Source organism: Lingula anatina, chromosome 1, assembly GCF_051362555.1.
Source record: "Lingula anatina isolate TDL-2025a chromosome 1, LinAna3.0, whole genome shotgun sequence".
Taxonomy (NCBI): domain Eukaryota; kingdom Metazoa; phylum Brachiopoda; class Lingulata; order Lingulida; family Lingulidae; genus Lingula; species Lingula anatina.
Genome location: NC_141767.1, coordinates 10,856,578 through 10,869,290, shown reverse-complemented (window position 1 = coordinate 10,869,290; position 12,713 = coordinate 10,856,578). Strand labels below are relative to the sequence as shown.

The window sequence follows — 12,713 nt, the reverse complement described above, 5'->3', positions numbered from 1 at the left end:
AGGAAGACGATGACACACAGGAATTTTTTGGCATGAATTATCAATCAATAAGAAAGAACTACTACTTTGGCCCCAAAACCATTTATTGAACCATTTACCGCATGTTGCTTGAATTAAATCCAACTGTCTATTGAAGTTTTACTCAATTTACCATATTTTAGAACAACTGGCAAAAACATGGCAACAAACACTGAGCTCATTTTCAACCTGTTTTGCTGACATTTTGAACAATTTCAATGAAATATGTAATTTTACATTAGCCCCATGCAAATGAAATCAAAGCACCAACAGTATCTAAACATAACTTTAGTTTTGATTGAGTTTGATGAAGAATTATTCGATTAAGAACTGATTATTTAATCAAAATACATAAGAATTAACCTTAAAAGAGTAACAACAATATTGCATGTGTGAAATAACAAGAAAATGAAAAAAATCAATACAAGTATTGATGTTTTACCAAAACTGATAGCACTGTAAATATCTAAAAAGTATGATGTACTGCAGTATTTTCTCAACGCTACGAACAGTGTTCCATTTGAGAAAAAATTATCTTCATCTCAAAAGAGGTACATCATCTTGATTGTCAAAAAAAAAAAAAAAAAAAAAAAAATCCATTAAAGCTTTGATTTAATAAATAATTGAAACACTGGTATAAATATTTAAATGAACATTGGTGTAATTGACAGAGGGTTATATATATAGCACAGAAAGAAAGAAAATATCTGTTCATCTTTTTAGCAGTTCTTTAAATTATGCATTTTGAAACTATATCATGGCATTTGGTCAGGTTTAATGACAAAGATTTGACTTCATATATAATTAAGATATAAAATATTTAAAATATTCACACTAAATTTTAGTTTTTTAAAATGCTCCCAGAAAGGCTTATATTATTTAGAGCTGGCATTAAATCTGTCAAAAATCTGGAGAGTTTTGAATAATGAGTGTAGCAGCTATTATGCATTCAACGAAAAGTATCCAAAATATGATTCAATGCTCTCTCTCTATTTTTTATAACAAAAAACAATTGTGCACAGGTACTTCACATAGTATTACATCTGTCCATAACGTCTATAACACCTCTTCCCAACCATCATTCCTTTTTCATGTAAAAAAAATCTTTAACAAATAATACGCATGGAGAAGACAAAGTGGAATGGCCCTGTAAACCTTTCAAAAGTGACAATTCCTACAAGTTGAACAGTAAAATTGCACAAATTGACCAGATGACAGAAAAAATAAAGACATAACAATTTTAGGGCAAACAGTTCTGAATTGACTTTCTGTTATCGTTATAGCAAATCAAAAATATTTATGTTATACAATTCAAATGTTTGCAAAAAAGCCTTTGATAATGATAAAATACATACAAGATATCATATGGCACAAAGTTTCCAAGACAAATAAACTGAACTTTACCTAAATCTTCAAATAATGTAAGTTTCTTCTGGTTGCCTCTACAGTTCTAATACTGAATACAAAACTAAAGCAATACTCTCCAGGGACATAATGGTGCTGTGAATACAATGAAAATGAACAATAGCATAGTATATAACAAAGAGTAAAAAAAATTAACCTATTTTGGAAACGAAAAAAAAAAAATTAAAGCACTATACTATCTTTATTCAAAATGCTAAAAACAACATGTAATGGCCTAGATGTAAGTCGTCAATTTTACAAGTGCACAAAACCTCTGAACCTGCAAAATTTATACTTGTCACATCATATAGATAATCCTCTTCACTGAATAAAACTCTCATGATGCCTTTGCCACTCTATTAAGATAAAGTAGTCATTAAGTGAAGCAATCATCTCTAAATTGATGCACTTGTTCTCTATCTTTGGTATGTGGGCAGCAACTGCTGCTGTTATACATAAGTGGAAAACCAATGCAAAGCAAAACATAATGAATACTGTCTTTTGTTGAGTATATGTCATAGCAGAATATCATAAGGTGAAATAATACCCAAATTAGACACAACTTGGCATATACTAGATAATGTAACTCCCTATTAGACTGTAGTGTTAGTGCTGTAATATAGAACATGTAAGTCTAAAACTCAGAACTTCATTTTCTCCCTGACAGAATGGAAACTGTAGTGATAAAAATTATGCATTTATCACCATAACAAGTGGGATGCAATGTTCCCAATACAAAGCAGAACCCCTTATCTGAAAAAATCTTCCACATCATTCTACCAGTATCTTGTACCTTACTGAGTACAAAGTAACACACTTCACTGATTAATTTCAATTTGCTTTGGCGAAGAATTGTGATGGTAGTGTCAATAACTTAATCATTACTTTCAATAACAGACCCATGTATTTCTTCAAATAATAATGAGCTGCATGCAGTACGTAAATAAGATAATCTACAACTAGTGTGTTCTTACATTAACAGAGAGCAGAAAAATGATACAACTTAGTAATGTAGACTTCAAAATGAAGTGTTCATAATTACTTTGTATCTTGACTGAAAAAGTCAAAAGGAGAAAAGATTGTCAAACAATTAGAAATACAATTAATACATTGTTAATCTTGGTAATTGTTATTGGACCAAGTTTAAATATCCCAAACAATGTAAATAAGCTCTTGAGATTTTTCTGTGAAAATGCTGGCTTCTATTCTGACAAAAAAACACTGGTTTCTATAAAACTTAAAACCAATTAGTCAAGAAAAAATATGCTGAGCACCATGTTTGTCAGAAATGTTAACATTTAGCCATATTACAAACAAATAATAAATCTCAATCAAATTTGGTTAAAGGAACCTGAATCTTCATCAAATGAACATCAAACTGGCTCATCTATGGAATCACCTCATGGACTTTTGACTGTTCTGTCTGTATTTCCCTTCCTCTTGGTTTTGTGCCTGTTTAGATTTCAATATAACTTCATCATCTGGTTTTCCATAGTTTGGTGGATTTGCCCTAGGGTCATAGCCCAGTTGGTTGAGCATAGGTGCAAGCCGATTCATAGAATCAATCACTTCTTTTGGAAACTTTCCAACCCATTTTGTTAAAGCATCAACATTTACAGGCCTTACCACTTGATCTGTTGATTTCTCCACCCTTGGGGGGAAAAAAGCAAAGGTATCAGCAAATGAGGTTCTGATATTTTCAAGTTAACAATGATTCTATTTTATTGGAGCATGGCATCACAGATACAAGCGAGTTAAATTTTATGTTGCAGTCAAATTCTGAAAATAATGCTATCTAATAAACCATAGACGTCATCACAGGTTTATAAGGAATATGTGCAAATAACAAATAAGGTTTTCAATTCAATCACTGAAAGAGGTATTTTATTAGAAAATTTGCCAACATTGAAAGAAATCTTAAACAGGGTGTGTGTAGGGGGTTCTTAACTGGGGTGGGGTGGGAGGGTTTAAGAATGTTATAAATATAATTAAATGGGATAGTTTATTTTTTAAACAAAATATTTTTTATGTTTATAAATCTAACAAATATGTTTCTGATAAACAATGGGAATTTCTGTATTATATATATAATTATGTATAAAACATAGAGGGATAAAAAATAAGCCAATAACCTTAAGAACAAACCACAACGTGTATGTAGTATGCAAACAGTATGTACAAAAGATAAGTTATAAACTGTACACATACTTAGACAGGGATATACCTCCGGGTTTTCCAACATATTCTTCATGATGAAGCAGTGCATCATTCCATGGAAGATTAAGAAATCTTGTTATTCCTTTGAGGGAAGTTCTTGGATGTAGCACCAACTCTTCATAATAGACTGGCAAACATTTACTGGGTCCAATATGTATACATTGAGAGTGCATTGTCTCTACCGCTTTACTCCATTTTTCCAAGCAGCTCTTTGGATCACTGAGATTAAACCCAGATATTGAAACTTGGCGTGACATGATGGAATGAACTACAGCCCTGCCATCACGTATCATGAAGATAAACTTTCCCTGTGGAAATAACTTTGCAAGATACATCATTGACTTAAGAGCAAAGGGATCCTTGTTACACAAACGTTTGGCTGGCTCTCCGTGTTTCACTATAACTTCTAAAATAAATGCAGCCATGGCTGAATCTATAACATCTTCTGTTATGCCAGCATTTAAAAGTCTCTTTGCTTCAATAGGCGATCTTTTCCAATTGTTTTGCATCCCAAGTAAACGTGGAATTATTCTTGTCTCTTCTCCACATCTAACTTCTGGGTGAGCATCTAAAATGGCTCGCATCAGAGTGGTTCCACTTCGGGGAAACCCCCCCACAAACACAAGTGGTAAGTTCCTATCATACTGGATGCTAGTATTATCAGCAAGATACATGTACTGTGCATTTGGAACAAACTTGATGCCATCATCAACTGGATAGCAAGGTAGAAGCCCGATATAAAAAATCCAGAGAATGATCAAAGCAATCAAAGTGTATAACATACACTGTGTGTTCATCTTACGTCCAAATCTGTATGCCATTCTGTTGTCTGAATACCTAATCAATCAAGTAGCTTCTTAAATGGATATTTGACAAAGCCACAGCATGTGGTAAGCGTAACCCCAGCATAATTTATCTGTGATTTTATCTTCCTGCTAGAAATGCTTAATTCAACTGCTGAAGCCTTTCTGTACTAGCATAAGTCTAATGAGTCTCCCATGAAAAAAGTTAGCCTTTACAAAACAGCTATGATGGCAGTCTTATATGAAAAGAAAAAATATATGACATGTACGATCACACTTGGGAAACCAGAGTGAACACCTGTGACCAGGTAGAATGTCAATTAAAACATCCGCCTCATCCTCATGTAAAACAGGATAGTTTTTATAACAGGAAAAGTGGAATTTACTATATGTACCTGTCTTCAAGTCAGAAAACAATGTTGTAGAACAAGGCACCTATGTGTAGCAGCTTTTGATGCTGATAATCCTACACCAAAGCTAATCATTCTCTTCATGCAACATGTTCTTTGGTGGCTTTACAGGCAACATTATCAAATGTTGGCCTGTTCCCTGGACCAATTCTGTTTTTCAAATTTCTTGCTTTTTCAGCAATTGATATTGCATGACAAATGGTATATATTTCAGCAAAGAAATTGAAGTCTTTAGTTTCATCTCTAGTGACAATTGGCAGACATTGTGTTTCACACAAAGACAGATAATCAACGCTGCTGATGAAAATCCTCATTCAAGATCCTTCCTTTGTTATGTGTGGTTTTCTTTTCCATCACAAATAGATGTTCATATTACCCTGGCTACAGAAGCTGCCACCTTTAAAAGAAAAAAAACTGAAAGCATGCCTGTTTAACATGAGAAACAAATAATTCTTAGGGGAATATTTGCACTCTTGGCAGAAATACATGTCTACTTTTAAAAGTTGTATTTCCACAATTATTAGTTTTTTATATTTCACTTATTATAAGTTTCATAACATTACTGTGTACATGTAATTCACGGTCATCAATACCTAATACCTTTAGACAAAATATATTTTAATGTATGGTAATGAACAAATAGAATCAGATATTAACAAAGGACTTCATGTACATCACAAAAAAAAAAAAAAAAAAAAAAAAAAAAAAAAAAAAAAAAAAAATCTATGAACACAGAGGCATCACAGAATGTATTCTGAACAAGATTGGTGTTAAAATGTATTCTTGAACAGTAACAATATATTAACTGTTCATGACCATATGTTTTTTTTATCTAGGTGTACACTATTCACTGAGTTATCAATCAATAAGAGAACCAGTACAAGATATTGTAATGGCCAAATCATTTACATATAAATGACATTCTAGAAGAAACACAGGTGGTAGAGTAAAACAAAAACAGCTAGCATATTGGATAGCCTCACTGCTTTCTACTAGTTTTTCTTGTTACACTATTTTCATGATAATAATGTTGGTGAAATGTTTTTTTTCTGTCTCTTGATTACAGATGGTATAATAAGTTAGTAATATCTAAAATAAATAAATAAATGAATAAACACATTTTCCCCAAGAGGCATGATATTTTTCATGTGATCAAAGCCCATGGCTAAAAACTGATGTCCCCTTCGTCACCAAACTGTACATTAATGAAAAATTAAGATATGTATGTAAAATCCCCAAATAGGTCAAAATACAGATATTTAGCCTTTGGTCAACTCACTGAGTGAAGTTAACTTAGTTTAGATGTCATTTTATTACTGAACATTTTCCTCCTTAGTACTGTGGAATTACCCAGATAAAGGTATCATTAATCATTTCATGGCATTTGACTTGAACATTTCTATCAGTTGGTTTTCAAAGTGATTCACAGACCAGAAATATTTACTGGTATTTTGCAAAGTTCTGCAAACCATAACCACAGAGGATTGCCTTAGCAACTTTTTCTTCACAGTGTCTTACCTGCAGTATTTTAAAAAATATACATTATCACTAAATCAATAAATATGGAGAAGCTGGGTCTGTCAAATGTGTGCACTCTGGGGAAGATGCTATAATGGTAGCAGATAATGAATCAGAACTCTCTTCAGCTTTGTGAAGATACTGCCATAATAACTGTGATAATTCAGCTTTCAATAATGGCAATGAATACCTTTTTACTTCCCACAGAACACTGTTATTAATAAATCACCAGGTGTCAAGGCTACAATGACAATTCTACTGTAGCACACTGAATATTTTGGTATTTTTACAAACTAATAATATCTGCTGAAGTCTACCTGGACACCTGAAGTAAGTAACTCTAACACAAGTGAACAATAACTAACTACTGCACTACCTGTGCAGCTCTTTATTATAGTACCAGTTATGCAAATGACCCAATGCTACAAGTCCAATAAATATGATTGGCTAGTTTACCACTGCATAACCACTGCAATGCAACACTCTACCATAATTGTTTGAGATGTTATCACATAGCCATTATGTAAGTTCTACATACCTCCCCCCAGAACATTGAAAACATTTACTAAAATTAAATTAATAAAATCAATTGTTTAAAATCTTTCCGGCTTTTTAACTATTCTACCGGAACGTGTTTTAATTAAAGAAGGTGAAAGACATGTCTCTGGTTTTGTTTGTGGATTCACTGTCTGATTGTGCACTGAAACCGGATTGCTATAAGCTGGTTTAAGTCTGTCAACCGAGACACGAATTGTTTGTCCATTCCTTAAAATATCAAAATATTTGTCGGAACGTGAAATGACAAGGTAAGGACCATCATATGGTCTAATCAATGTACCTCGATGAGCATCATGTCTTATATATACATGTTCAGCTTGTTGTAAGTCAAACGGTACATATGTACCAATCTGCCCATGTCTAGATGGAGGAGCAGGAGCCAATTTCTGCATTGTTTGTTGAAGTTCTTGCACAAATTCATTGTTAGGAAAAAATTTGTCATCAGTTGTGTTCGGAATAAAGTCACCAGGTACTCTTAAATTTGTACCATAGGTAAGAAGTGCTGGTGATGCATCAATGTCCTCTTTCCATGTTGATCGGATACCAAGTAATACAATTGGTAACTGGTCCATCCATCTTGCATTGTCTAAACGTGTTTTGAGGGCTTCTTTCAATCTGCGATGAAATCTTTCAACCATGCCATTGGATTGTGGATGATAGGCTGTTGTTGTGTTAGGTTGAATGCCAAGCACCTTGTTAAGCTCACGCCAAAGTTCACTTGTAAATTGTCTACCTTGATCTGATGTGATGGAGTCTGGAACACCAAACCTTGATATCCATGAGCATAAAAGAGCTTTGGCACAAGTAACTGCTTCTGCATTCGGTAAAGGTACAGCTTCTGGCCACCTTGTAAACCTGTCAACAATTGTCAGAAGATATTTGTTATTTTCTGAAGGAGGAAGAGGTCCAACCAAATCAACATGAATATCACCAAATCGTCTATCTGGTGGATCAAAGGTGGTTAACGGTGCTCTAGTGTGACGTCCAATTTTACTTGTTTGACAGGCATGACAAGATTTTACCCAATTACGAATGTCTTTTTTGAGTCCAGGCCAGACATAACGACTTGAAATGGCACGGATTGTTGGTTTTGTTCCAGGATGACAAAGATTGTGTATTGCCTCAAAAATGATCCTCTTCATTGAAGGTGGAACTACTGGCCGAGGTCGACTGGTAGTTGTATCACAGAGAAGTTTAACCTCACCAAAGATGACTTCCTTTAACTTCAAAGATCCTGGATTGGCGCACAGTTCAACCATCTTTGTGTCAGTCTTTTGTGATGCTGCTAACTGTGTAAGGTCAATTGTCGGCATTGTAACTGTGGAGGCAATAAGTGGCTCATCAGTTTCCACTGGGGCTCTGGACAGAGTGTCTGGGACAATGTTATCAGTTCCACTGATATGTCGTATATCAGTTGTAAATTCAGCAATAAATGATAATTGTCTCTCTTGACGTGGTGATCTGTCAGATGTACTCTTGAACGCAAAAGTGAGAGGTTTATGATCAGTGAAAATGGTGAATGGTCTTCCCTCCAAAAAATATCTGAAATGGCGGATGGTACTGTAAATTGCCAAAAGCTCACGGTCAAAAGTGGAGTATCGTTTCTGGGTAGGTGTGAGTTTTCTAGAAAAGAAAGCAATAGGTTTCCACATCCCTGATTGAAACTGAGAAAGTTCTGCTCCTATTGCAGCGTCAGAAGCGTCCACTGATATCTTGGTTGCTGCCTGTGGTTCAGGGTGATGAAGCATAGTTGCAGAAGCAAGAGCCATTTTAGCATCCTGAAATGCTAATTGGCATTCAGGGGTCCACTGCAAAGTCTTGGCTCTGCCCTTGGTAGCTTCAGTAAGAGGTATTATTCGATGTGCGATTCCAGGAAGAAAACGATGGTAGAAATTCAGCATTCCCAGAAATCTTTGAAGGCCTTTTTTATCCTTGGGTGGTGGAAAATCTGCTACTGCTTTCACTTTTTCTGCAAGTGGTTGAACTCCAGCTGCAGACACTGAATGACCTAGAAATTCAACGTCAGATTGTCCAAATACACACTTTTTCTTGTTAATAACAAGTCCATTTGTCCTTAACAGGTTGAAAACTGCTTTAAGATCCTCCTCATGTTGTTCAGGTGTGGAACTTGCTATTAAAATGTCATCAAGATACACAAAACAACAGTCAAGTTCCTGTAGAATGCCATCCATTAATCTTTGGAACGCCTGTGCTGCATTTTTAAGCCCAAAAGGCATTTTAAGGAACTCATAAAGTCCAAAAGGTGTGATGACTGCAGTCTTAGGAATATCATGTTTGGCAACTGGTATCTGGTGATATCCCCGAATCAAATCGATCTTAGAGAATATTGTCTTTCCATTGAGTGATGAATTGAGATCTTGTATATGAGGTAGAGGATAACGATCGTCTATGGTGATGTCATTAAGTCGACGATAATCTCCACAAGGTCTCCAGCCACCATTGTTTTTCTTCACTATATGTAGTGGAGATGACCATGGTGAAGAGGAACGACGCACTATCCCCAGATTCTCCATTTCCTTGAATTCCATTTTTGCTGCAGTAAGCTTTTCTTGGTCAAGACGACGTACTCTGGCTTTAACTGGAGATCCAACGGTTGGGATGTGATGTTCTACTCCGTGTTTATTTTCCTTAAAGGATGACACTAAGAGCTCCGGGTAGTTTTCTAATACTGCTTCATATCTTGTGTGAACTTTGTGAATCCCTTGTTGCTGAGATCTAGTGAGGTGAGCATGAATGACCGTTTTTCCATCCAATGAGATTAACTTTCTGTTGGAAAGGTCAATGGCCAAACGATGAGTAGTGAAAAAGTCAGCACCTAGAATGGATTGTGTGACGTCAGCTACCCAGAATTCTTGAGTGAATTTTGTTCCTTTCCCTAGTTTTAAAATCATCTTCCTTTTTCCGTAAGTAGGTATTTTTGTTCCATTTGCTGCAATAAGACTTGGGCCACTGGTTCGTTGTCGGTCAAATCGGTTAGCAGGAAAAACGGATTCTTCTGCTCCTGTATCTACAAGGAAAGTGCGCCCAGTGACAATATCAGAAACGGTGATTGTCCCCATATTGATCGTAGAAATTTGTGGAGCATCAGATAGACCAGCAGTGCTCACTAATTTCTGCTGGCTTTGTCGTTTCCCTGTTGTCTTCGTGTAGACATTGGACAAGGACAGCCATCAATGATTTGTTCACATTTCCTGGCTTTATGTCCGAACCATGAATGATATTTACATAATTTGAACTTGATAGTGCCAGTGCGTTGGTTCTGAGATTTCATGGCGTTTATTTCTGTATCAGTTATTGTTGTAAGATTTTCTTCAGGCACTGTGGTAGTCACAGAAATTGAAGAAGGGGTAAGAGGGTCTACTTCTAAAATCCGATCAGCCATTTTAGCTAAGGTGTCAAGATCAACTTCTGGTGATTGTGCAAGAATCCGTCTCACTTCTGTTGGCATCTGATTGATGAATAATGTGCGAAAAAGTGTGCTTGGATCTGCATTTAAAGAGCGCATATGCATCAATAGTTCCGTAGGTCGTTTGTCTCCTAGACCATTTATATTAAGTAATGCTGTATCCTTTTGGTATTGTGTGGCTTCATAGGCTTCTAACAGTGCATGCTTTAGTGCTTCATACTTTCCTGTCTGAGGTGGTCTCTCAATTACTGACTGAACACGTCTGGAGGTTGACGAGTCCAGGAGTTGCACTACATGATGAAATTTAGTCAAGTCATTTGTAATGGCTGGCTGGTGTGTTGCAAAGGATGATTCCAGACATAAAAACCAAGCAGATGCGTTTGTGTTCCAAAATGGTGGTGCTTTAAATGAAACAGCTGATATTGTTTGCACTGTAGAACCTTGATATATGTCCAGGGTTTGTTGTCTGATAGCATCTGCCAGCTGTTTAATTCCATCTGAATCCATTGCTCACGTCGGGGTCACCAATGTAGCACACTGAATATTTTGGTATTTTTACAAACTAATAATATCTGCTGAAGTCTACCTGGACACCTGAAGTAAGTAACTCTAACACAAGTGAACAATAACTAACTACTGCACTACCTGTGCAGCTCTTTATTATAGTACCAGTTATGCAAATGACCCAATGCTACAAGTCCAATAAATATGATTGGCTAGTTTACCACTGCATAACCACTGCAATGCAACACTCTACCATAATTGTTTGAGATGTTATCACATAGCCATTATGTAAGTTCTACACTACTCTAAACCATAAAAAATCGTCATAAACATAATTTGCCTTATTGTACAGAGTAACACTTACAGGTACCAGCAGATACTGTACATGCAAAAGCTTACTAGAGCTCTAATTTATAAACACTGCTTACACAGTAAAATACAATCTGCATATACCAGAAATTCATATAAGTAAAATATCAAGTTTATGAATTATATTCAAATACTACCCCCAAGTCTTCGTTAAAATATTATTCAAAGGGATAGTTCACAAGATTAAGGAAGGTAAAATCCATTCACTATCCAAAATTTATTTCAATCAGGTTTCACTCAATGGCACAAAATATCACAATGTATATGACAATGATCTTTTCAAAGGGAAACTTGTGAATTTTATAGATACTTAATTTTTTAAAGTCATAAATTTTTAAAAGAAAAACATTGCTATTTGGTTAGTGGCAATAAAACAGAAAAGCAAGCAACCTTAAAAGGGCAGTAATAGGACTTTTAATGATTCTAAAATTATGTATTTGAAAGATTGTTTTTCCCAATTGAAAAGATTGAGTCTTAAAATTTAAAGCATTTCACTACCACAGAGACTTATCTAATCATTTGTTATCATTATAAAGGCCCTTAGGACATTAGTTCAGGTCTCTTGAATAAGATGGTAGAAAGATGCAAGAACAGTTATTTTGATTGATCTGTACATCTTTAAGCACTCAAAATATCAACCCTCAGACTAGTAATGATTGCCATTATTCAGTCAATTGATAGACTAAGTGGCATTTATGAAGGTACAACATGCATGTATTTTGCTTCTGTACATAATGTAGTTGTGCATGATTTTACATGTCATACACATGTATGCCATCTAGTGGCAGTCTGAAAAACTACATAGAAAGTAGAATTTATGTGCAAATCTTGATGTGGTTAATCCTTATTTTGTGAACGTCTGTTAAAACATCAAGAATGAATGTATATGAAAGTTGAAGTGTCAGATTAAACCATGTATCCATGTCAAGACGTGAGAAAGACGCTAAGCCTCAAGAATATAACCATATCAGCGCGGAGCCATTTTCAATCAAATGCACGTACTTGTTAGAACTGCAGCAATACAATAAATGCATGACAAAAACATTCAATAAGAGTGTAAGAGTACGATTACTTGATTAATAAAAACGACCCGGCAAACTGACGATTGAGTGATTGGCAATATACAGTTCCAATAAATAATGTAACTGATTCATTAAAAGGGGACAATGTCTGATGGTAACCCGTAGCAAAACTAAAGATAAGGAATAAAATTTGAAACAAACATATGGTTACCTTTGTCTTGGGCTTATCATATGCCATTGTAAATCTAAAAACAGTTCACCCTGCTGGACCCACGTTGGCATTGTTTTCAATTTTGGAAAAGGGTAATACTTTTCATCGATTGTAATATTTAGGATAAGCAAGAGGGTCCTTGTCCCAAACTTTGCTTGTGAAGCATGCCTGTGTTTCAACAGAAGTCCATGAATTTTATGACGATGAGCATTTGCTAATGATGTGTCCATATCCAATAAAATAAAGTCAGGT

General features: G+C 35.2%; 1 protein-coding gene across 1 annotated transcript; it reads right to left on the bottom strand.

Annotated features, from left to right (window-relative positions):
- Positions 1-65: 65 nt before the first annotated feature.
- Positions 66-12,553, bottom strand: LOC106153755 (protein-tyrosine sulfotransferase 1). The gene is made up of 3 exons (XM_013527852.2): positions 12,462-12,553; positions 3,631-5,249; positions 66-3,073 (listed from the first exon to the last, which is right to left on the bottom strand). Exons 2-3 carry the CDS (start codon positions 4,458-4,460, stop codon positions 2,818-2,820), a joined length of 1,086 nt encoding a protein of 361 aa, XP_013383306.2. The 5' UTR covers positions 4,461-5,249; positions 12,462-12,553; the 3' UTR covers positions 66-2,817.
- Between the last annotated feature and the right edge of the window lie 160 nt (positions 12,554-12,713).

Coding starts and splice junctions, on each gene's coding strand:
- LOC106153755 (XM_013527852.2), bottom strand. CDS start 4,460: ATGGCATACAGATTTGGACGTAAGATGAACACACAGTGTATGTTATAC. Junction 3,074..3,630: donor GGAGGTATATCCCTGTCTAA/GTATGTGTACAG, acceptor TTTCCCCCCAAG/GGTGGAGAAATCAACAGATC.